General features: G+C 39.6%; 1 protein-coding gene across 1 annotated transcript in view; it reads right to left on the reverse strand.

Annotated features, from left to right (window-relative positions):
• Window positions 1-662: 662 nt before the first annotated feature.
• PPA2 (inorganic pyrophosphatase 2) overlaps window positions 663-27,112 on the reverse strand; it is a 37,453-nt gene continuing 11,003 nt past the window's right edge. The window contains exons 4-12 of the mRNA XM_076336844.1: window positions 25,655-25,708; window positions 23,042-23,161; window positions 20,589-20,675; window positions 19,154-19,280; window positions 11,355-11,482; window positions 9,452-9,537; window positions 7,884-7,953; window positions 1,897-1,936; window positions 663-845 (exon numbers count right to left, since the gene is read on the reverse strand). Of these exons, the coding sequence (XP_076192959.1) occupies window positions 817-845; window positions 1,897-1,936; window positions 7,884-7,953; window positions 9,452-9,537; window positions 11,355-11,482; window positions 19,154-19,280; window positions 20,589-20,675; window positions 23,042-23,161; window positions 25,655-25,708 (741 nt within the window). The 3' untranslated portion in view covers window positions 663-816. The remainder of the gene's footprint in view (window positions 846-1,896; window positions 1,937-7,883; window positions 7,954-9,451; window positions 9,538-11,354; window positions 11,483-19,153; window positions 19,281-20,588; window positions 20,676-23,041; window positions 23,162-25,654; window positions 25,709-27,112) is intronic.

Raw genomic sequence — 27,112 nt, forward strand, 5'->3', positions numbered from 1 at the left:
ATGAAAGCACAAAGCTCAGTTCTATACATTTTATTAATCTTGCCTCACTGAATGAGGCACTATCAAAAGCCTTCAGGTGTACACAATTCTAAAAATTGGAGGTTTCCCTAAGGAAAGTCCTTCCTGTGTGATGAAATGCACAAGTTGTCAAAACAGGATGTAGTACAGAGAGCACACGTGCATCCTTACTTCAATTATTATGGCATTAGCCCTTCCTAGTTGAATTACTCTTTGGAGTGAAGTTGTGTTTGTTTTTTTAAAGCAAGCATGCTCTGCTCATAACTCTACGAAGCATGCAAAGACAACTGGGCACAAAAGTGAATACAACTACAAGAAACAGTGCACAGTTGCGTATTAAAGAACATGGTAAACTGCTAAGCCTATTACATAAAGATGATTGTCTACTTGAAAAAGATTACAGTCGGGGTGGCCAGACAAGCCCTAAGATACAAATTAACAGAGTCTTCTATGCACCTGATGGCTGGATTGTTCCAAAATCTGGAGAACAAGGTTGAAGACACCTTATCTCCCATCTCATTTGATACTATACTTCGTGAGTGGCTAAGAGCAATTCTGGAGTTCTGAGATTCAGAAACAAACAAGCAAGCCCTCCTCCTCCCTCTGCTCCACCCTGCACAAAGACAGACATAGAAAGGAAACAGTCATTTTATAATGTCAGTGTTTATTTACATGAGAGAAGGTTTACACAAGTTGAAAAGTTGTTTCAACAGGAACCCAACAATTAGTGCTTTTGCCTGTCTTCAAAAAAGGGATGACTTTAAGATTTGATAATGCAGCTTCAGAACACTTTGACGATCACTTGGGAAAAAAGTGCCAGGAATCAACTAAAGCAAAAAAAAAAAAAATACACATCAAGAATGACATTAGTTCTATACAACTAGCCAGACACAAACACTTGAAAAAGCAACATTCTGCCCTTTCAGCTATCTCCCCTCCCACAACAATACTTCTGGCTAAGCTCTATCCCCAGCCCATGTAAAGCACAGCCTCAAAATAGTATCTGTTCACTTTAACAGTCTGACTGAAACAATCCTGCAACAAGTTACAACACTGACGTGACCATCCCTGGAAAACATCAAAGATCAGGCAGATCATGTTCAGTTATCTGTCAGAGGTCTGCGATGTAGTATTTCAGTAAATAAATGCTATTTATTGGCATGCCATATAAGGACAAATGGAATGCAACTTGCTTTCCCATGACATGGGCTACACAGATGTTACTTTGCAAACAATCTGGAACTCGACTCATGACTAAGTTTCTCTTTGTGTTTCTGTAACTCCCTCCATCTCAAAAAGCACGTATGTCCTCTCCGTAGTTCCTGCCAGTAGAAAAATCTCTTTTTTTTAAAGTGGTTAATGCATCCTACATTTTCTTTTTTGTTCATTTTTTGATGAAAAACACATGTTCTGTTAACATGAAAAACAGTCATAACAGTGAGAGAGAGAATTTTGTCTTCAGAACTTACACTTGAAAATTAAGTATGGTTATGTCACTTTTAGGAAAAGGGGCTGTTTATTTGATTAGTTAGCTACTGTGAGGAATGACAAAAACTAAGGCAAAGCAACCTTTCTCCTTTAAAAAGGATAAGTGTCATGCATTTGCCTTCCATGATCAGTGACAGAAAAATTTAGTCTTCTCATCTTTTTATGTGGACTACACTTTCACTCATACTCAAAAGTAATCTCCTCCCACAAACCATCCATGAATTTCTGCCCATGTTCTATTTAACAGGGGACAGGCATTACAGTCTGACAGAATATAACTATTATCATTCTCATGTGCACAAAACCACCTTTTTTCAAAACAACAGTTTTTATGTCAATTTTTAAAGCAAACGATTAAAGAAATTGCATGCCGTTTGGGGAAAAACGTACCTTCTGGGGAAACAGAATCTCCATTCACAGGCACTGGTGCCTAAAAAAAAAAAAAACAAACCACAAAAAACACCCAAGAAAAATATCGGAGTTTAGTTACAGTTTCACAGGTAGCACCCAAACTCAAAGCTATTTTACTGCTGAAGTCAAGAGATATTAATAAAAACAGAACTTTGTTGCCCTCACAAGACAACGCTCTACCTTACAGACTTTCCCCCTTTTTTTCCTGTACTGTACAAATTTCTTGGTTGCTCATAAATGACAAAACAAACACACTAATAATGCGTGATAGATTAACATCTTACCTAATGTAAAGGGGATTTTCCTATTATATTGTCTTTGAGGATAACTGGATTTGCTGTTTACATACTAAAGAGTAAAAATGCCTTTCCAATTATATTACTATACATGTTTCAGTATAAAGGTACACGTGAATATACACACACACACAAAATTCACATTACATATATGCAAACATTTTTAAATAAATGTGTAATTAAACTCTTTTACAACCACATTTTGACAGAGCAGGATTCAGTTCTGTGGAAAGTGACACATAATTTTAAAATGTAGGTCTGTAAGTCCAGGTCCATCTCAAACCTGGATACACCACTATCCAATCGCAGTATTACACAGCATGTCTCATCCTATTATGTAAAGGACAAAATTAAAGCCAGTTTTAACACCAGCTGGAAGCAACCTGCCTCACGACAAGGGTGCTAGTTACTTGTATAGCAACAATCCTCCGCTGCCCTTCCATCAGCTCCTCACAAACAGACAAGTTTTCCAACTGACATAACTGATGGGAAAGAAGCAGAGAGCATCTCAGCACAAGGAATCCTGCCACGCTCACTCGCACACACAAATCAAGTGCAAAACATGTGGATGTTGGCCTCTGCCATGACACAAGCCCACCCCAACTACGCTTACCCAAGTGGATAACCCCAGGAGTAATCACTTAGGTGAACCATGTGTCCTGGTTTCAGCTGGGATAGAGTTAATTTTCTTCCTACTAGCTCATACAGCGCTGTGTTTTGGATTTAGCATGAGTCATATTTGGTGTCATCTGCAAACTTGCTGAGGGTGCACTCGATCCCACTGTCTATGTCATTGATGAAGATATTAAACAGTACTGGTCCCAATACCGACTCCTGAGGGACACCACTCGTCACCGATCTCCATCTGGACATTGAGCCATTGACCACTCTCTCTGGATGCGAGCATCCAACCAATTCCTCATCCACCAAACAGTCCATCCATCAAATCCATCTCTCTCCAATTTAGAGAGGAGGATGTTGTGGGGGACCGTGTCAAAGGCCTTACAGAGGTCCAGACAGACAACATCTGTAGCCCTTCCCGTGTCCACTGATGTAGTCACTCCATCATAGAAGGCCACTAGGTTGGTCAGGCAGGACTTGCCCTTGGTGGAGCCATGCTGGCTGTCTCGAATCACCTCCCTGTCCTCCATGTGCCTTAGCATAGCTTCCAGGAGGATCTGTGCCATGATCTTCCCAGGCACAGAGGTGAGACTGACAGGTCGGTAGTTTCCAGGGCCCTCCTTTTGACCCTTTTTAAAAATGGGTGCAATGTTTCCCTTTTTCCAGTCACTGGGGACCTCACCTGGCTGCCATGACTTTTCAAGTATCATGGAAAGTGGCTTGGCACCTACATCAGCCAATTCCCTCAGGACTCTGGGATGCATCTCATCAGGTCCCATAGACTTATGTATGTTCAGGTTCCTCAGGCGGTCACGAACCTGATCTTCTCTTACACTGGGAGGGACTTGGCTCCCCGAGTCCCTGCCTTGAGTTCCATCCACTCGAGAGGTGTGGGAAGAAAGGCTGCCAGTGAAGACTGAGTTAAAAAAGTTGTTCAGTACCTCAGCCTTCTCCTCAGCTGTTGTTACCAGTTTGCCAGTTGCGTTCATCGGGGGGGTACACTGCCTTTGACCTTCCTTTTCTGTCTGACATTCCTACAGAAGACCTTATTATTATTATTAGTGTCCCTTCCTAAGTTCAGCTCCAGCTGCGCCTTGGCCTTCTTGACTCTGTCCCTGTGCAACCGGGCAATGTCCCTATACTCTTCCTGGGATACCTGTCCCTGCTTCCAGTTTCTGTGCATTTCCTTCTTGCCCTTTATTTTGACGAGCAGGTCTTGACTCATCCATGCCAGTTTTCTGCCTTCCTTTCCTGATTTGTTACACATGGGGATCAAGAGCTCTTACACTCTATGGAAAGCATCTTCCAGGCCTTAACACCAGACCATCCCCTCTCTTTTCAGTAAAACCAAAGCTTTATCTCATAAGGCAGGGAGAACCAGTGATCACCATGTACAAGCAGGTGCCTGCCACTTCTGGGATAATTGCTCAAAGTTTCAGATAAGGACTCGGCACCTTCCCACCAGGAACAGGTCAAAAACTCATCCCACTGAACCAGGAATCTCTTCACTACCCAACCCTTTCATTTGGAACACTGTTTAAAACAAACAAACAAAATAATGTAAAAAACAAAAAAAACCCAAACAAACAAAAAAACCAAACCCCACAAAACAAACAAACAAAAACCCCCCAAAAAAACGCACAGCAAAAACCCCACCAATCTTTTGTTTCACAACTGGCCACTAAAGAGAAAATTCTGCTTCTACTAAGTCCCAAATGGAAATGTCCTCACAGAAAACATGTAGGGAGAAAGGCAGTTAACAGACTTTCTTGCTTAGATCTTAATTATTTGAAACACGTTAGTAAGTATACAGATTCAAATTTTGCTGGAGATTTTTTAAATTATCAGGAGAAGCCAAGTATTTTCCCCTGTAAGATATTGTTCTGCATTTTATCAAAAGAGACCTCATCTAGCAAAGCTTTCCTAGTTCAATTTCCAGTATTATAAGGGAAGAATTATGTGGTAAGTCTGAGAAACACTGCTCTACTAACTATATATAGATTGTCTTGGAGATTTTCCAACTTGCAAAGTCCTCAGCAGCTTCTTCACAGAGCAAGTGAGCAAGCGGTTCTCAGGATGAATGTTAAACAAAGGTTTGGCTGTCCTGGTCAGTTTTACAGATGGCAACACTTAAAAGCCTGAAATAAACAGTACATCTTAGCACTAACACATTCAGCTACAAAGCTCTATTCCTCCTGGGTTTAGTTTTCAACATACACTAACACTAGAGCTGAGAAAGAGATGAAACAATTTTCAGAGGCTAGAAAACACTAGAAATTTTCACCACCTAGTGTTAAAACTCAACTGGGTTTGTAGTTGCAGGGGGCTGGTGTAATTTTAGCTGGTTCAAATGTTCAGTATGTGTTCCCATATGCACAGATTATCTTCTATCTCTTTGGGATTGACTGGACATGGCAACTTCACCAGCTGTAGAATCATTCCTCGTTTGCCGCCAATACAGATGACAGTAGCCATGCCCACCGTCTAGAAACTAACTCAGTGGAGTGGAAATTCCCCAACACAGACAAGCCATTCTAGTCCCACATCTGTAAAATAATGAAAGGTCAAATAATAGCACAATAAATCCTACTGAAATCAACAGGACTATCTTGGGAACTACCCGATCAAAATCTGTATGAAATTCTGATTAGTGCACAATTTGGTAAGCATTTGGTAAGGATTTGTTTATTTTCCATTTGGTTCTTAGTTATAGTTCTCTCGCTCACCATAAAAATTGGTTCGTAACAATACTGAGTGTTGCCTTTTGGGTTTTGGGGGGGGGTTTTGTTTGGTTTTTGAGAACTCAAGAGACCCGATTTAAGGCAATTATCACCCACTCAAAAATTCCGTAATTGGAGTCTGACCCAGGAAACAGAATTGTACGGAACCAGCTCTCACTGCACAAGTAGCTCAGAAATTTTGCAGTGGCTGAAATACGTTTCTCACTGTACTTGCATACAAAATCTCTACCTCAGCTTTCATTCTTCTGTTTTTATCCAGAAGTTAATAGATGGACATAAATTAGAAGAAAATATATCTGCTTTTAGTTTAAAAAAACAAAAACACAAACCAAAAAAAAAAAAAACCAGACACAGGCAGCTTTCATTTAAAAATACCACAGCCATTAAAATTCTACAGCCAACACTCACGTACTTTCACTTCAGTTTGAAAGAGATGAATGCCTGACAACCAAAGTGGGCAGTGTAGTGTACTAGACAAAAAGATACCTGCTTAAAATGTGCAAGTCAACCTCCCTGCTTATATTTAGAGTTTGACTGTCCACCATTCATATTTCAAGAGCATTTTACTTTTTTTAGTTATCGTAGATTGGAAATTGCATGCAGTATGAACAGTATTTAAAAGAGTACTGCATCTTTTCCCTGTCTGAAAAGTGCCAAGAGACAGTAGCCTACAAAGACACAATTAAAATACTTAGATTGAACTGAAACAGAATGATGGAAAGGAGTATGTGATGACAATTTCACAAAAACAGTATCACTTAAAAGAAAATAAATGTGAGGCACAAAAAAGCCAGGAAGTGATAATATTTGATAAGGCAGCAAGCGCTCATAATAAAAAAGACATTAAAGTTTGATACAAGGTACCTATTTTGTGAACTGGTTTTACTCATCTCCCCCCCAAAAAAACAGGAAAAATTTTGATTTGTTATTAAGAGACAAAATAACAGAAACTGCTGATTTAAACAGATAATTATGTACTCTACATGCTTCAAAGTACAAACAGCATAGAATGCAAAAGGAAATATTCCTTTGCAAGCTTGCCACCATCCAAATACATTTGAACTTGAAATTTTAGTTGCATTTAAACACTCACTACAATTTATTGTAAATTTGAAAGTACAGAGGAGGTAAATATTTCCTTATAGCTGTGATGACATCTAAAAACATATTTGAATTCCAAAATGAGTTTTTCTTTCATTTTAAACTTACAGTCCCATTAATTAATATTCACAAGTGCAACCATAAAGGTCCTTTTAAAGAAGTGTTGAAAGCAAGAGACCTGAATAGGAAGAACAGTTAGGTTTGACACTTCTTTATGACTTAAACCAACTTTTCTTTGCAACTGACAGTCTTATTTGCTTGTGACAAAACACCACCCAGGAGAACGTACACTTACTAGAAACGCTGTTGGAATGTTAACTGCACAGACAGTGGATGGTGTCTCCTTTGACACCTGAACTTGCATAATTACTGTGAATATTGGGGCAAAACACTGGCTGCCCAGGCAGCCACGCACATGTGCAAAACACCTGTCGTGGTCATGAGCACAGGCTCAATCATGGCATATGTCTGAAAAAAAAAAGTAATACTTGGGGGTACTTTTCTCCATGTAATTTCTGGTAACTTTGCTTAATTTCTGGCATCTGAACTAGCATATGTTAAAATGGAAGAAATTCTCCTTCACTAGCATTTGCACATGAAAGCATCAGACCTGCAGGACATTTTTCTCGCCTGAACAGGAAACCTGCATGTTTTAATTTTATGTTAATTTTCAGAATATGACAGGCATTCTTTAAGAAACATTCAAAAAAGCATCCCCCTCTCTTACAGCAATGCATTTTATTATGCAAGTAGACAAACAAAGGATCCCTTTAGTGATTAGGGACTACAGTCAGCTAGTCAATGAGTTCTAGCACTGAGTGGTAACTCATGGCAACAGGGGAGACAGAGAAGACAGCAGGCTAGATACAAATAGCAGTCCATCTTGCTATTCAGGATCAGAAGAAACAGCACTGCAGAGGGAGAGAGAAAAAAACCAAACCAAAACAAACCCACCAAAACATCCCCCCCCCAACAGAACAGTAATGAACCTGCCAGAAAGCACAACTGGACCACTGCAATGAAAGGTTTCTATTATAATGCTTACATTTCCCCCACAACCTTTGTGCTCTTCCTTTTACTTTATGCCTTAAATTTTTGTTTGAGGACCATTTCAGTTTAGCTACTTTCAGGTTTGGAGCTCTGAATCTTCTTTTCCTATTAATCACTTTTTTTAAAAGTGTGGAAAAAAAGTAAATATTATCCTTACCGACTGCACAATCGATCGGGCATCCTCCTCACTGCAACAAAACGGGCTGCCACTCACCAGAACATTTGTGCTGAAAAATAAAATTAAAAACGTTTTATCGACCAGTGGAAAAGACACACACACAATTAAGCACCTGTCGAAAAAAACCACCTTAACATACAGAGCTCAGACATGTGTATCTGCAAGAAATGAGGAAGTCAAAAACACAAAGTAACCAGTAATGCTGGAAGGGAAAGGGAGCGTGGAGGGGTGTTCTTTGTTTCTTTGGATTTGAGGCTTTTTTTAGACTATATAAGTTCTACATTATTGCAAGCAGTGCTCACACTCAGTGCTTCTGGCAGCTAACTTGGGTACAGTTCAGAGGACCACAACTAAATCACCCAAAAAAGTCAGCAGAGATAAACCGGCACTTCCTGAGCAAGTTGAAGAACACCTAGATGGCTAGCACAGATGGTGTGAATATCCCGTCTCTTGTGCCTTGAAGGCTGGCCAGATTCTGTGGCAGGCCACCGTTGGTTTGCAGTAACCTGCCTGCAGTATCTAACAAGAAGGAAAAAACAGGTCAAAATTCTGCTCCTACATAAAGCAGCAAGTACCTGTACTGCTTCCAGAGAGCAGACAAACTCTGGGACCAAATACTTTGCAGAAATGTTTCCCTATCCTTTCACACCAAAAGTGAGTTTGGTCATGAGTTTTTAAGGTCCTACACAGTAAACAGCAAGAAGTTAAATTCCTCAAAGCAAGACTGCAATTTTAATTATTTTTTAATTTGGTCAACATGAAGCTCAAAGTGCCTCAAGACCAAAATTTGAATATTATCCTACAGTATTCTTGCCATGCTAAAGCAGAACTATCAACCTGTCCAACTGCTAAGGTGTTCGATCAGCTCCAAGAGAGAGAAAGTCACTTTTTCCCAATAAAGTAGAAGACGACAGTGACTATCTGAGCACAGCTTCCCCCACAGCCTTTGCCCTCTGGTTTAGCTAATGGTGATCCGCCTGGTGCTTTCCAAGGGCTGTAAAGATACCTGCCTGCTCTTCAGGGCCTCTGGTGCCAAAACTGCCACAGCAAACCAGTCCAGAGAGCTTGATAAAGTCCATTTTAATTTAGATAAGGCCAAAGGCTAGTAAAGAACAATAATTTGGTTCTCTCATTCCAGAGAGCAACTAAAAAATACAGAATGCTAAGCTGCAAAAGAATTTTCCATCACAGCAATGCAACATGGAAGGATGGAATAAATAGTGACAAGAGGATTTGCATGGTATACCAAGATTCTTCCAAAATGATCCCGAACAAACACTCTGGGGCCATTTCTCAACAGTTGAAGTAATCTGTGTCACTTTTATATAATCAATATATTTTTGGAACCACTTACCAGTAAATCATCTTCATACAAGGTACAATTAGTCAATCATAGTCTATTATCAATTAATTATCACTCAAAACCATGAGTATTCCTGTCATCTCAAAGTAAAAAAAATCAAAGCAGTTCATGCACAGCTGCCACGTGTTGAATACCACCAGTACCAGCACAATACAAAGAGGAGAAGACGTGACTGGATACTTACCACTTAATAGTACCTCCATCAGCTTTTTTATGAAGCAAAGCTTTCCAGTATTCATGGGTGGATTTAATAATTTCAACAGCAAAATCCTAGTTTACATCAAGGAAAAGCTTTATGATTTAAGATGTTATTAAACAGAAAAAAAGCCACAGAACTAGTTTATTAAAGCACATCGTTTCATGTGTTATTTTAAGGGGCCTCCTTTGAGGCCTCATTAAATTTCTGGAAAATGTAACACCCTTTTTTATGAAAAGAAACAAGCTTCACTATCTGTCAAATACACTGGCAACACATTCAGGACTTTCCCTCAGTCCGCAGCCAGAAAACACGAAGGCTGTGCAAAAAACTGAAATCAGCACTAGATGCTAAGCAGACACCTACAGCTGTAGAAAACTGTACCAGGTACTAAATGGGACAAAGTGTGTGAGCTGACTCCTCTGTTACGCATGCACATCAGGGTCAGAGTTAAGGTTTCCCCTCTAGTGGCAAAATTTGCATTTACTTCATTAATTGCCCAACCATATACTTAAGCATTTGCAACAACGTAATGTGTCAGCTGCTTCACAGTTTTTGTTTGTTCAAAAACAAAAGTAATACCGGGGGTGGGTATGACAAAGCTTCAAAAAAATAAAAATAAAGTAAAATAAGCCCTCAGTGTCCAGATGATGATATCTAGACTGGCTTGCAAAGAGCTGCCAACAGAACATTCACATTTCCTAACAAGGAGTAACTTGGCAAAATGCCACTGGAACATTGTGAACTTCACCAGAGCTGCTGGAGCACAGCCACGGCCGCCTCGCCACATCCTGGGTCTCTAGAAATGCTTGAGAACTATTCAAGAGCTCCAAACCAGCTACCCCAGGGCATTTAGTGCCTCGAGCCTGAACTCCAATGGCCTGACAGGGATATACCCTGTTAAACTGTCACTACTGAGCAACACTCTCCTTTACAGAGCAGGAAAATCTCTAAGAGCAGTTCCTGGGAGAACAGGAGAGAGATCAGGTTATCAAGCCTTACAAGTCTACATTTGATTGATTTAAAAGACAGTTTTAGTGCAGAGGAGAGTCAGGGCATCTCTTTAACCAGACAAAACATGTAAAGTTGTCTGTGCTGGTTAGAAGGCATTTTGTAACTTTGATAGCACACTGCAAGGCTGAACCTAGCTGACACATGGACATCATTCATTAGGAACCTGTGATTCTTTGCCAAAAATAGTCTAGAGAGTGTGTGCAATACACGTTTTGCAAAGCACTTTTACTCAAATTACATGCAATTCCCTCTGGAGAAATCCAGGTATTTTCTTCAGCAAGGTCTATTCCCAGGTCCACTCTCCTTTCAAACACTGGCCATTTTTACTGCAGATAGCTTAAAAAGCCATTAATTTTTTCTAAAAAAGGGAAAAATATTTTTTCAGCCCTCAATCCAAAAACAGCTCGAATGTTTTTACGTAGAATTACCATGAAAATGTATACCTTGAGCAAATACCAAATATGAAAAAATCTGCAATCTATTGTCTGTCTTAAACTGCATAGCCTTAAAAAAAAGTCAGGAAAATTTATCAATCAAGACTGAAAAAAATACCTAAAAAGACAATCTGTTCATTCCTCTGACAGGGAGAATGAAAATGCTGTGAAAAAACCTACAAACATACAGATGAGTGTGTAAGTCTCATCAGGATTAGGACTGAATAGTTTTTTTCAGACTTCCTTTAATAACCTATGCATTTTCCCTGAATAAAATGGAAGGCAGCAAACATTATTTATTCCTAGCCTAATAAATTGTATTCAAAGATCCCTAATACAAAAATTCTTTTTGTTAAACCTCCTTTACAATTCCAAAAATTCTAGGATGTATTAAAGAGGCCATATGACAGAAAGATGCATCTTTAATTTTGGATTATCTTCACCTTATCTTTAAATTCTCCATTAAAAGCGAACTGATTTTCCGGTTTACCATCAGGGACTTTATACAATCGGAACCAGTCAACCGTAGCCTCAAGGTAACCTGGTTTGTGCTTCTTGACATCATCAATATCTGTGGGTTAAAAAGAAAAAAAAAAAAAAATAGAAAAGGACTAGTGATTTTTACTCACAACTTTTGTAACATTCATTTTTTTTTAAAGTCTCGTAAAGGTTCTGCAAGCAATTTGATTTCACTGAGCACTTTCAAAGTCATTGGGGAACTTCACTTTATTACATTAGCTGCCCATAGTTGATATCATATGATTTCACAACCACACTAAACAGGCAAACCAGTTGCCTCCTGCCCTTCATTAATTAAGACCCAAAGGGACAATGAATAAAAGGACCATATTTGTGACAGGAGAGGAAGAAAATTCTGTATTTATAGGCTTTCATCTCAGTAGGCACCTCTTGCAACACTTAAGATTATTCAGTGCGGTATTTTTTTCCTCAGCAACTGCAGAGACTACAGGCATTTTTTGATAATGAAAGAATAGCTAGTAAAAACAATTTCAACACATGGATTTTTAAACCAGCACCTCAAAACAAAATACAGGCTTGACTTCTCAAAGTTACGTTAAAGGCATCCCTTTGCTCACATTACTTCCAAATTCAACCCATTAGATACAAGACAGATACGTGCCAGGTGCACTAAACACTAATTCTACTGATAACCCCATGATATCTGCATACTCACAGTGATAAGCCAATTCTACCTCTACCTCTACAATCCTACCGTGCAAAGATAGAACAGGACACAAAGAGGAATGCATGCCATTTGCAGGACACCCTTGGGAGGCAGAGATGAACACTGCCCCATTGGGTACAGAGAGATTATAAACAGTCACACAGTAGTTCTGTTCAAGGGCTATACTGCTATAGCAAAGACACAGTTCATGATCTTAAACATTTACTTCTGCTCTGCATAACAAATTTTACTGGATTTTCCTGTGAGACTACCATTACTCCTGTGACTTGCAATGAGGTGGTCCTATCAGCGCCTTGGCAAATTAACTCTCTAACAATATGTTTACATGGAAGAGTCTTCAATACAATTTTAATTGATTTTGATACAATGAAGGATTTTGTCCTTTCCAGAAGCCAAGCACTTTTTATAGCTGATGTAATCCTTCTCTTTCCATCTATTTCCCTCCTACAGTCACCTCTGATGGAAATGGGAGCTGACTTTTTATTGCTGTGCTTTGCATGCAGTCTTCCAGCTATTTCACAACCTCACTCTGCCCAGGCCACCTTCCATGGTGTTATTCTCCTTCTCTAGTGTTTTGCAAGTCACTTGCTCATTTCTCCCTTCCTCTGATTCCCTCTTGCTCTCTCTCCATGCTGCTTGGCTACTTCATTCTCTTCTCCCACAGATATGCCTCATTCACTGACATCTCCTGGTTGGCAGCGATTCCTGATGGGATACTCTTCTGTCTATCCGGCCCTATAAAACAGATTTTCAGAGTTGCTTAGTCCACAGAATTGACACCTAGTCATGTGCTTTCCATCTTTAAGTGCCTAAATGTCTTTTTAAAATCTAGTCTGTGAACCTGAACAAAGACATTCAAGTATTTCTAATGAGAACAGTAAGAGAAGGGAAAAAGTCTTATGCTAGAGACCATTCAATTCTCTGTAGACCACCAAGAGAGATGACATGTGGACTGAACTGTGAGACCAAACCTGTGAGACCAAACCTATGTGAGAAGATATGCTGAGTGTTCATAGGCATCTGATAGATGCCACTCCCAAATTCCACTGGATCACACACTACCCAAAGAACAAAACAAAACTTTGAAGAACCCTATGTAAATTTTTGCTTCTGCACGCACTTAATAGGGCTACGTGTTTATGGACTCGGAGTAAAACACATTTTGAACTTGGCTGCTGGCCATCTGCCTGTAGAAGATTAGGGAGTTTCATTGCCAGAATCCCAGAAAAAAAGCAAGGGCACATAAGGCTGTGCTAGAGGCAGGTCTTCTAGCTGGAATACACGCTTAAGAATACAAGAAACCTTTCACTGGGGTGGGTGAGACCAACTAAGAAGGAATGATTTAGAAAAGGGTGGGTTCTTGGCTGGAGGCAAGATGCCTCATTTGGGCACTAATAAAACTGCAGCTCCAATTCAAATCTGTTTCAGGGCTCCAGTGTATCATCCTCTTCTCTCCAAGCAAGGGAACATTCCTCCTCCCATCTTGAGCCCCTGTCATCTCCTCCTCTTGTGAGGTTTGAACTCACAATTTCTAGTACTTGTTGAAGAGACAGTAGCTCCTCAAGTCTGTAAAGCAAAGCAGGCTGCTGCAGCAATTTCCCTGGCTCCCAGCAGTGGACGAACTCCAGATCTGCATCTCCAGCCACTACTTAAATTCAAGCATACCTTCTCAGACTGCTGCTCCTTTTTTCTGGTTCCTGTTCCAGCAAACTTCTCTCCTAACTCTGCTTCTTTATTCCTCCTACTTATTATTTGCCTATTCCCATAAAAAACTGTTCATCAAAACTGCTTTACTGTCTACTAACTGACACTTGGGCCCTTCCCCATCTGTTGTTCCTTATTTATAGGCTTTGTTTATATTTCTTTAAAGGACTCATATTAGAATAGGCTTTGGGGCAGGCTTTCATTACCTCCTTAAGATAGGGATGACCATCTTCATGGACAGAATCATCTCTCTGAATTTCACACTCTCTCTACTGGAAAATACCTTGCCTAGGTAAAATCACTACACAAATCAGGCTACAGCATTTTATGGCCCCTAAAATACTGGCTGCTGTACATTCTGGTTTTGAGGACTTAAGAAGGGGGACAGCGGTTGCTTTTATTTCCTTGGTTCCTTGCAAGTTATTCTCCTTCACATCCATGCTTCACCTCACTATTCTTTATTATGAAGGACAGCTACAGGGCACCAAATGAAGCTTAAATGGTTTAAGAAAAAAAAAACAACCAAAACATCTGTATTATAATGGGAGCTGGTGGCAAGCAGCAGGAAAAAGTGCAACAGTGCAACAAAAAAAAAAAATCAATCCTGTTGCTGTGGAGTCAGCACATAGCACAAAATATAAGGAAAACAGCAGCTCTCGCATCACTCAACAGCTACCTCTTCAGTTCATTAAAAAGCACCATAGAAAAGCTTGAAAGACAGCTTGTCCTCTACTTCAAAATCCAAACAGCATCTTTGGGATATCGGGGGAGAAGGAGAAAAACATACTCAGAAAACAGAAGAGTAAGCAAAGAAAGGTAAAAGATCACGATAAGCAGTACAGTGATTTACTGCACTAATATCTATAGAAGCTAGCTGCATATTATGATTAAAAAAACCACACTTAGATGTCTTTTCCGCAGCAGACACTGTTAGACACTTTTTTCTGCCTGACTGCTTACCTTCCCTTAGACCTATGTACTCACACTGATGCCAAAAGGGGCTGAGTGAGTACAGGAGTAGCAAGCATGCACCTGGCCTAACATGGTTTCATCTCTGCAAGCAAGCCCTGCTCAGAGTGGCAGGGCAAAAAGGTCAGGCTCTTGCAAGTACATTATCAGCACGTACCCACTGGGCTCTAGGCAGTAATTTCTTTATACTGCCTACATACAACCATAGGCCCCATTTTTCTGGGCACCAAAGTTAAGCACCAAGGGTTAAAAAGAGATGGCTAATCACATTAAGGGTTGCAGTTTAGTCTCAATAAGGAAAATCTCTAGAGGCTGGCACAAACAACTGCTGCTAGCTCTCTGTCAAGGGAATGAGCCAATGCAAACGCAGATCCCAATTCTATCTGGCTTTACAAAAGAGAGCAACAAAAGCATTTGTACAAAACTACCATTTTTAGTACAACAGATGCTGCTTCTTGCAAGCAAAGCTAAAACAACATGCTTGCAGCAAGCTTTCTAAACAAGGTCTGTGGGAAGAGAGGACATATGTTTTTAATAACATCTTATAAACATTTACAGGAAGCAGCAGCTACATTCCATATAAAGGCATTTGGTGTATTTTGTGCAGCATGGTGTGAGCGGGTTGGAGGGGAGCCTCAGTACAGATAATTAATTTCTTTATATTGAATGCTTACACAAATCCACAACAAAGGTTTTCAGGGCCTCTGCTGCTTCTCTGCATATAAATACACTCACATGCAAGGGCCTATAACAATATATGGTACAAAGTATGCAATACGCTTTGGTTTTGCCATTTAGGGTTTGATCACTTAACTCAAAAAGCCAATCTTGAGTTGCACATTGGAAAAGCAGCATGGCAACACAGCACAGTTAACTATACCAGTGCCAGTAAACGGTAGCGCAACAAAGCTGGTAGACATCACCAACTGCTGTTGGAATACATCCAGGCATCCTTCCAGTGAGCAATAGCAAAAAACAGCTGCTAAGATTCCAGGCCGGTAAATCACCTCCAAAATGCCATCCAGCATACATGATTTATTCAATTTGCTCAGGGAAGGTAAGATGACCTTTTGAGAGTCAGACTTTTCATAAGCTGCTTCAAACACACTTCCTGCTTCAACTGCCAGTGATTTTCAAAGCCTCTTGTCCAACATGAAGATGCCATATATATTTAAACCAAATTACAGCATGAAAATATCACTCATCCTTTCTGAGCCCAACCTTGTAAAATACATCAGATATGGATGTGAATTCCAATATATTAAATTCAATCCGAATTATGAATTGAGCAGACAAGCACCCTTTCCACTCCAAGAATTTGCTTCTTCTCCTGGCTAGTATTTTACAAAAATCAAACAAACAAAAAGCAACAACAACAAAAAAGCAGCTGGGCCTATTACACCACCAAGATTTTTCAGTGTGCAGGGAGCTTTTAGGCCCTTTCCCAGACTTGCTTGGTCTGAAGTTGCTTTGCTGGTCCGCTAATGGCCATCTGCCTAGCAACTGCCCGAGCAGAAAGACAACACAGTGGTTTTCAGGTAGCTACAAAGACAGATCTTATTGAAATCGATAAAACTGAAGATGTCCAGTTTTAGTCTAAAAGAAACTTTCTCATACAGATACCTGCACCTGACATACACCTTGTATTTGGAGTGAGATTATCCCCATGCCCACCAGTATGATGTGCTATAATTTCAAACATATTACCTTCTAAAGTCAGTCCAAAAGACACTAAGCCCCTACTATTCCCACTGATGACACAGTTCCCACTTGAACAGGTGCTAAGCATTGCTTATCATTCCTGGTTATTGTCACTATAAACTAGAGTTTCACATTACTCTGTGTGAAATAGAGTTCTAGGCAGGGTTTCCAATTTAAACCAGTATTTATCAATAAATGCCTGCAGGAGACAGTACAGTGGAGTGCTATGAATAAACAATGAGAACTGCTCAGAAGTTGGGACTGCTCAATTTTAAGTTCTGTGAAGTCTCAGAAAAATCAACCGCACTTATGAGAATGATCACAATCCCAGAAGGAGAACATACAGAGTACCTGGAGTGTGCTTAAAGCAGCAAGAGGAGTTAACACACTGCGCGGGCTCAGGATGGGGTTTGCAAGTAATCACCACGCTGGTGTCTCGGAATTATCTTTTCCAAATGTTCACTGGGGGCTGTGCACATACTGAGCTGAAAGCAAATGTGATGATTCTCAGTCCAATTCAAAAGGTTTAGCAAATGATACAAAAATGACTGGACAGACTTAGAAGGCAACACTTAGCCTCATCTTTCCCTAGGAGGCCACCACCATAACACAGCAGCACATCAATTATTGAGGGAGATACCAGTTTTATCTGTAGCTGCTATCCCTTTATGCTGAAATAATTAACATCTTTTGGAAGGGGGGAAAAACAAGTATAAAAGGACATATTGTACTGCCTACTCCAACAGATTTGTTTGTTTTCAGACTGAAGAAGGATTGCTGTTAAACACTGCAAGCTAGTCATGTTTTGTGAAAGCAGATGGGGGCTTTTTTTTTTTTCCTTTTTCTTTCCTTTTGTAAATCCTGGACTGCAACTCCAATCCCAAAGGGAAATCATATTAAACTGGATAAATATTTCTGCATTTCTCTGAACCTCAGGACAGTTCTCCCCTTGAAGTTTTGCACCTATTCTCTATGAAAGGATGCACAGAGGAATCAACTACAGGCAATGGTTTGCCCATTTTTTCCCTTTTTAGAAAAAAAAAAAAGACTAAAACTCTTACTCCCCTCCCAAACAAACTAAAGATGTAACACAGCTGACACAAATCAGTCATTACCTGAAAAAACAAAACAAAACAGAGGGCTCTCAAATAGAGCTACTTAACCCAGTGGCATAAACTGTCCCAGTTTTGCCCCTACTTAGTGGACTCCATTTCAATTCTCTCACCCACTTTTCTGATTAAACTCTCTCAGAAATTGTTAAGGAAAAAAGGTAAGAGTTAAACAGAACAATGTATAGAAATAAAACACTAAGTACTTGCCTTTTAACTACTGACATATTGCATTTCACTGCACATTATAGAGAGGTTTAAATTGATACTAACATTAATAGCAAACTATTAGTTACTATTTCCTTAAGCTGAACTTCCTAATCCCTGTCAAAGTAGTTAGAGACATAAACACTATGTAGTAATTCATCTGCCCAATGATTTTAATCAGCATCAACCCAAGAGTTTCCTTTTCCTCCTTTCCTCTTCTCCCCTTCTTTCCCCGCAAGCCAAGTATTCTCCATGTGAAAGCAACCTGCAAGAAAACTGAGAATGAAAGGCCAGTCCAGCGATATACTTACTTTACATTCAGAAACCAGGAAAAAGCCTCAATGGCCGAGAAACATAATTCCTTGAAAAGCTACTGGATAGCCCTATTCCTACAGAAAGGCCACTCTGTGCCTTGGTGCTCCCTACCAACAAAGAGCAGGTTCTGATCGTACATACCTGATGGTATATATGTTTTTTGGTCTCATAATAATCACTAACTTTTAGACAAACCTCCTCACTTAATTCTCACGATGCCCAGTAACACTGCATTTGAGGAAGTGAATCTCCATTTATCCAGAGAAAAGCTGCACTTTACCTGTGCTGTAAAAACCTAACCCCCTGCAGTTTTAACACATCTGTATCATCTTCTTATCGAACAGTCTGCAAGCAGAATTACACCTCACGTGCTATTCACATAGACACATTTTAGTACTTGAATTCTATTTGGATACCAGAAGCATGGTCACAGAGAGGACAAGTCTGGACAGGATATTTCCCCCTGCACAGCTAGTCATCATCAAGGCTGATACTAGGGTGAGCTGCATTAGCAGTTTACTTTGCAAATTTTCAAGCTAAAAGGTGAAACCTAAGCATTCATACGAGGCAACAAACCCTGGCAGTAACCCAGTTACAAGTGACAAAACATTGGAAACGTACAGCCCTTTTCAGATGCAACACAATGCCTGCAAATATAAAAGGAACAAACACTTTCAACAAGGAAAATAGCAGTGTGCTACATAATCTGAGTGGGTAAATATGCACTATTACACAGGAGATAAGCCTGTAATTTTAAGAGGTCACTTTCTAAGGCAGTTGTGTTTCAGAAGTCAAAAGACTTTATGCATGGCAGGTCCTCTTGAAAATCCAAGTGAACCTTTTCAAAAGCTTAGAGTGAAAGCACATATGCCCTCCTTGAAGGAAGCACCTGATTTAAACAACAGAAAAAAAGAAAAGTCTTGCCTTTCCGCTGTCTGCCTCTTCTTGTCCTAGGTGGCCTAAACTCAGATACTACTCTACTGTGCAAGTTGCTGACATAACTTGCATTAAGAAAGATAAAAATACTTGCCATGGATTTTCTGAGCTTCTGGGTCATCCACACTGATAGCAATTATCTTCCAATCTGTCTCTCCTTCATCAACAAGAGCTAAAACACCCAAGACCTTCACCTGAACAATCTCACCAGAAGAACGAATCTGAAACAGAACATAATCTCACAAAGATTTAGAAAACACTACATAGAATTTCTTTTACCTTACAGACAAAATAGTTTTACTACATTTTTGACCAACAGCTAACAGAACTGCAAGATAGATCTGTAAACCCAGTACACATCTATTTAATATTACTAGCCTTTCTCCCACCATTGCTATTCTTCAACCCACAATTCTCCAGTCAGCATTTATTTAAGTAGACAATACAAGCTAGAAGATTACTCCTTCTCTTATACGCTACTTCCCCCACACCTTCTTGATCTTCACCCTAAACTGCAAGTCAGAAGTATCTCATACTCATTTTTTAAGTCCTTCTTGACTCTCTACTTTCTCAACTCTTGGTCTTAATCTATCTCTTGTTGTTCCTTCCTCTAGACTCCAATATACACATATAAACACACACCCCTTCCCCAGAAATATCAGCACAGCTCTTTTTTGCATTTTCTTGGGAACTTTCTCCCTACCAGATAGTATTTCGTTTATAACCCTTTCTGGATCCCTTGAAATTCAGCTTTAGGTTACTTTCCTCAAATAAAGCTACCTTCGCCGAGGTCACCAATTAAATTTCTCCTTATGTAAAATATCCCAAGAGATCCCTCTTCCAAACTTATCCATTTCATAACCCCATCTTTGAACCAAGGAGAATTTCTCCATTCTTTGCTGCCTCCAGATATGTAGAATATTCCTCCAGTGAGCTAAACCTTTCCCCTATACCTACTAATGGTGTTTGCTGTACCTCTTTTTCATACACCCACTCCAAATCTCGTAACTCTGCAAGACTGCAACAGGTTCCTGTCTTCTCCTCTAGAGAAAAGGGATCTACTTCTATTTCCACCCGTAAGAAAACTCAAACCTACCTCCCTTGTGGGTCTGACCTTGTAATTTTATGTGCATGACGCTGCCATAATTCCTCATCTTTCAGAAACCTATTCCTAGGTCCAGTACTGCTAACAGGTAAAAAAGAAAGAAAACTTTTCCTTCCCCCAAAATCTTAACCCCTTCCTCCTTCACCCAAAATTCACTGTCCAGCCACAGAACTTAAGGGTGGTGTTCTCTTATTTTCCCTTTTATCCAGTACGCAGACTTTACCAAATCCTGCTTTTTTTCTCCTTTTTAAAAATCCACCATTTCCTTACCTATTCCCTCCTCAGATCCTCTATTCATACTTTTGCCATCCCCTGAGACTATTACAATCTTTACTTGTTTTCCATCTGCCCTTCTCTTGCAAAAGTTGTTACCAAATTATTAAATTAACCTTGATAAATTAAATTAATCCTGATAAAGACAAACCTTTGAACCTATTTCACAAACATCAATAGGATCATTATCCCCACAGCATCCTGTAGTGTTATCTGTATGGCTTGGATCTTCCCAGGTCTGTCAAAGGAAAGAGAATTATCAGTTACCAGATGATCTGCAATTACAATTCATCTAACCACTAAATTACTAAGATTAATAAAAACACCAATAAAAACATCAGCTTTCTGAGAACAGTCTTGCTCAACGGGAAAAGAAAAAGCAAACAAACAGCCAATGGACTGACGTTGAGTAACTCATCCTCATATTCAGGACAAGTAACATGAGGATTACTGAGGACATAGTAACAAAAGTATTAACTGCATCCGTGACTCAAGAGACACACTTAATCAAATTGCAGTGATTAAGGCATCAGAGGACCCTGAATATGTATTTTTCTGGTTACTAGTGGTTGTGTGATTAAGCTAGAACATCCTACAATCACATTCTTATGTGACTCTTTAAATACCATGGCACTAACATAAGTTGCTTTCAAAAACATCTAGACTTTGAGTTAACCAAGCTCCTAGGTATGGATTTGTCAGCACCCAATTAGCTTTTTAAAGTTTTTAGATTTAGGTATGAAACATTTCTGAGTATTTTGAGATGTGTACATTCCCAAGAACAGCGAGCAGCTTAAGATCAAAGCAGCTTCTCCAGGAGGCAAGTTCAAATCCCTGCTCTGAGCTCTGTACGAGCAAGGAATCACAGCCAAGTTATACTAACTTAATTACCAGACCAGTACTTGTTTCATCTCTTACTGGCTAGTAATGAGTAACTCATTCTAAAGTTGAGAAGCTTTCCTGGTAAGAATTTTGAGTCCAATAAAGGTTTGTTGAAAGGTGTTAGAAAGTCTTTTTTCCCCCAAGGAGCTATACTGTTAGCTCCTGCTGTCCACGGTCAAACCTTCGCCTCAAACTTGTTCTTGAGAACTTGACTTATACTAAAAGGCAAAACTGTGAAAAGCAGACGCTCAGGTGCTTAGGTAGCAGAATCATTACCAAAAAATTGCTGAAGTGGAGCCAAGAGAGAATTTCAACTTAAAACTTATTTTTCCAATACTTTTCCAAAGTGCTTTTTATTTAAGGCTGCATTATACCGGTACTATTTTCCTGCCCAGCTTCACCCCTCCACCTGTAGGTTAGAAGGAAAGCTTGCTAGGAACGGTATTGTTCTCTGGACCGTACAGCAACTCCTGCAATAATGGTAGTCCTACCGTCATTTTTTTCTTCCCTGTTCCACAGCATAAAACAGCAGCCACAAATACATATCTTTAAGCCATACACTAGGGCTGAACTTCTGGCAAATGCTGGTCCTGATGAAAAGTCCTCTTGTGGTAATGGAGACACCAAATCGGATTTTGTTTGTTACAGCTGCTAGTAGGAATCTGGCCTATCATCTAGACTTCAACAATTGGAGGTGTAATGATCCAACCGGTATTTTAAAGTTGTTACAGAAAATAAAAATGACAATTATCTCCAGACCTCTCTGACTTAGAAGGTAACAAGGGGAGCTGAACATTTCTTCTGGGGAAAGTGTCATCAGTCCCAAATAATGCACTTTGTGCAGGAAAATATTCAAATGTTTAATTTTGGCTTGGTACTAAGGCACACACAAATTTCAAAACATTAAATGGAATTGCTGGTTCCCAACTATACCTACTTATAAGCTTTGTCTACTGAAACTGCTGACTGGGTAAGAACTTCATTGCTATACTCCAGCACCTGCCTGGTATCTCCTCTTCAGAGATCAAATACAGAAAGCAGATTTTCAGGACTAAATCTACATTGCTTATGCAGTTAACTGTAAAGAAAATAAGTTACTCTTTTCTAGCTCCACCATGTTCTTCAGTACTAATTTAACTGCAATGTGTTATTCACAGAAATGAAAAAAGTTTAAAACCTTTCAGTACGCTCAAAATTTCAGCCATTAGTTGGGCCTTTTCAAGGCTCAAAGTTTTGACTGTGTCATGATCAGTAAAGTCTCACAGTTCAGAGAAAAGTTAACTAAGGCAGTTGAGGTTTAATCTAAAAAAGAACAGCCCTTGTGTTCCTCTGTTAAAGATATTAAGAAATCCCAATTAAAATTTACGCTGCAATACATGAAAAAAAAAATTAGTTAGAAAAGGGCTACTTGACAAAGTATGCTTGAATGGCAGACCATGACAGTTTAATTCTGTCACTATAGTACAGAGATGCAGACTAAAGATTCGAGGTTTCTTATCATTTAACTCCTTCCTGAAACACAGCACATATTTATACCCACACCCAGATTCTGATCAAAAATTATGGACACAATAAAGCTCAACATAAAAAAAATCCTAATTTACAAATGTATCAGAGAGAAACATCCATCTTGCAACTGATTTGCATTCAGCAGTACCCAAGATTTACAAGGCAATTTACACAGAAGACAGAAAACTTTCACCATTATAACAAAAATGTTACCTGTGGGAGGGCACCATAATTCCATATATAACCCTTGTGAGGAAAGATATTTGCCACATATCGAAGCTTGCCTTTCTTTATATCTTGTTTAATGGGATTCAACGGCTCCTCAGTGGCAATCTAAGCAGATCATGAGAGAGAGAGAGAGAGAGAGAGAATGGTAAAATGGAAAGCAATTCATTCTGTACCCAACCAGTTAGAAAGCTCCATTTGGGAGCATGTGCTTGTGGTTTGAGAAGTATTAAAAGTACGATGGCCTCACTCTAAATCTCAAGGGTCATGTTCTAAAAGCAGTTTATTAAGGTTTTAAATAACGTTGTGAAGTATGCAAGAAAAAAATTGAATGTAGAAGAGAAAGTCATAAATTTATAAGGAGACTGTCATGGTCAAACATAAATACTAAAAAGAACTTAAGTGAGAAGCTCTTGCACTTTATAGTACAAGTTCAACGGACGTACAAATGCTGGCGTAAGTTCTTCAGACAACAGGGGCTTTGACAGCAACAGGGGAAATGTTTTGTCTTCTTCTCACCCCCTGTTTATTGCTCTCCTATTGCATACATCCCTTCTCTCCATCACCTCTTAGCATACAAATGCTTTTTAGTAAGGACAAGTTCTGCATAGTCACCAAATGTCAACTTCATGCAGATTTGGAACAAGTTAAGCTAGCAGTAGAAGGCAGCATTCTTATTCCCAAAGAAGCACTCACAGAAGGACTGACGTAATTAAAGCTGAACAGTTTCTTATTGTCATCATCCTCCCCAAAACCTCAAATACAAACCCACTGCTGTATAAGCTACCTACCACACATCAGCTTATTCACTGTAGCCATCCTTTTGACACTCCACACCACAACCCAATCCATGTTAGCTTGGGTCTTGCTTACAAACACTCATCTGAATGGCATCACATTTGTTACAGGCTATGAGCACACACTGGCTCAGTTGGGACATAGCTTGCATGCGTAAGCACACAGCCCTTGGTCCATATTAATTTTACAACATCCTTGTAATTTACCTAAAGGACCACCACCAAAGCCATCCCAAAAGAATTCCACCTTTTTGAACCACACCAAACTGTCAATAGGATGCACTTACTCCACAAGTAAACCCTCCCCAAGAGCTGAGATGAAGGTTCACACATTTCTGGTTTCACACTTGATTCTACCTGCTTCTGGTCATAACTTAACAGTGAAGACATCGAATATGCCACCTGGAACTTTGACAGAAGTGGAGCTCAACAATGCTTTTTCTTGATGTAAACCGGGACAAAGAGGAGTAACTGACAACAGCAGACAAAAGTCTCACAAAAAGCACCTTCAGTAAAATCAAGGGAAGAACAACAGAAATACAACAAACTGATGAGCAGGAGATCTGGCACTGGGGATGTAACAGTGGGAAACATTCATCCTAAGGCAAGGTTTAATTTCCTACAGTCTCCATTCCACATAAGGGAATCTCAGCATGGAGATGCAGACAAGACCTGGTATTAGCACCTTACCACAGTCTGAGCTGAAGGACTGCCAGGACACAATGGCAAGGCAAGATAACTGCCTTAACAATTAATGCAGGAAATTTCAAGTATATTACAAGTTATGGATTAGAGAACTACATCTGGTCTCCTCTATCAAGCAAGAAAAGCCTAAACCCACTGATTTCTGAACCTAACAGGACAACAAGCTTTTCTACCCTTGACATAATGTGCCAAGAAAAAGGGAGAGAGAGCAACCGGAGCTTTACGCAAAGCGTTCAAATAGCGTTGTCAAAGGGAAGCTCTGCAAAAGAGAACTCAACTTCCACAATAAATAATCATCTTAAAATACAAGGTAAATATCCAAGTGGTGGTAAACACAGTTCAAATGATTTTCCAGTGTCAGGGAAAGGAGAAAACAAAATTCTGAAATAACAGGCTGGGGAGGTTCTTCAGTGTTATTTTTAATAATCAGAATAGTTAACAGCTCAACCACAAACTTCCTCAAAAGCATCCGGGAAGCATCCCTAAAATTAATACAAATGTTCAGGAAGACAGGACATATCCTGGTGAGATCTGTTGTTTCACGAACGCTACAGATGAAGCATTACTCAGCTTCTATATTGTAACTGCAGAGGAACAACCCACTATTTTAAAATATCTCCCTGCAGGAATAGATACTTTCAATCAGTGATGTCCCCAAGTATTTTTTTTTTGTCACAAGGAAATGCTTTTTCATTTGCAACTCCATTTGTAAAGATTTGGCCTAGCACACTATACAGCGGAAATGAGAGGAATTAAATCCTCTGAGTGGAACGCTCTATGAGCAAGCAAGAGTAAGACTAAATGTTGGACAATGTCCTGCAAGCCAGTACTCTAGGATTCTGTTGCAGGTATGCTGCACTCTGCAGTCAGAGGGCTGTCAAGAAGCAGTGCTCACCTGTGGAAGGGAAACAAAATTAGAACCTCAACACTTTTTATAATCACAAGGAAAGTGTCTGCACAACTTCAAATTAACTTTTTAACGGAGAAAATTTTACGTGTAAAGAGTAATCCACACTGATTAAACTCTGACTATTGGAAGCCACTGCATTGTCATAACTTTCATAAATACCTGTATAATCAAGGTATTTTTCTTAATTACCTCCATTTTTGCATTCGTCCAACGAGGCACTTCTACAATCATATTAAACAGGACCTAAAACAAAAACCAATGACAGAACTGAAAATAAAATCCACTTGGCCATTAGTATTTTACAATAAGACAAATTCTCTCCTCTGTATTCAGCTGCAACATATATCACATCTCTGTTCCAGCTGCTTTTACGTTAAGTGCAATTTGTTTAGTTCCGCACAACGATATTCAGCCTCCTTGGTTCATCCTTTTCCCAGCCCACTCCTTTGAGAATATGAACAAGTAGTGAAAATCCACATGATGTTTTTTATTCCCGTATCAATACTACTCTTCAGAAAATGTTCAGAAAGTCCACGGAATGTTTTGCCACAAGGCAGTGGTTCAGTCTATTAGTCAAAGAGGATTTGACGTTTCTATAAGACAGAGTTAGCTTCCCTCAAGCACTGGAAAGGACAATGTTTTGGTTTTTTCCCCCTGAGGATTTATTTCTTCAGGCCCTCCTCTTTTGCTTCATTCATTTTTTTTTTAAAAAACCCATGCAAATGCAACAACTACTGACATTTCTGATTCTCAGTCAAATCTGGTTGAAGTGAGACAAAATGAATCCAAAAGTGATGGCAGAGGAAGGACATGGACACAGACACCTGTGTTTCCGTTAGCCTTCTTCCTAATAGAAACAAAGTGACAGTTGTTTTAAGAAAGGGGGTGTGGGGGGAATAAACCTAAAACATGTAAACTTTCATGCTTTTAGAAGAAAAATAAGCAATCTACGCCATTCTTACTGAGGAGGTTAAAGTGACATTTTCCAAAGAGAAAAACTCTGTGTAACTGCCCTAAGGTTTCTTCTTCTGAAGCTGTCAGAGTTAAGCGCTACCAAGGAGTAAAGTAGTAATCAAAACAGGTAACTAGACCAAACCACCCAACAATGTCTACAACCTATTTTGTCCTGGATTACTAAAATAACCCCAGAAATATCACATTGCCTGGGACATCTCTTCATAGCCAAAGAAAACGTACATTGGTATTAAAAATCACAACAGTTCAGGAAGGACAAAATATGTTTTTGCAGAAATTTGTAGGAAAAAAAAAATAAAGTTAAACCAACTGAAGACTTGCACTGACTCTTTAACTACACTGCAATTAAAGCTCCAGCAGACTCCTAAATATTTGTATTTTTGCTCCCTGTACCCTGCAGCTGCAACAAAGAAATACCATTACCAGGGTCAATGCCACAGTCTGATTAAAGTAATTCCAATGGTTCTATGATCTTCTCCTCCCAAACAAACCTGGAATGTGGAAAGCAAGAAAGCAAAGGAAAATCCCAACTGTCACGCAGCGTTCCTCCCATGAGATCACAAGCTATGCACAATCCTGACAGTAAATTTAAATTAAATTTGCCATCCATAAGTACTGTGCCCATACTGCAATCAGTGGCATGTCGGATGGAGTCACTTTTCCCGATCAGGT

The sequence above is a fragment of the Aptenodytes patagonicus genome, chromosome 4 (genome assembly GCF_965638725.1).
Source record: "Aptenodytes patagonicus chromosome 4, bAptPat1.pri.cur, whole genome shotgun sequence".
In the NCBI taxonomy this organism is placed as follows: Eukaryota; Metazoa; Chordata; class Aves; order Sphenisciformes; family Spheniscidae; genus Aptenodytes; species Aptenodytes patagonicus.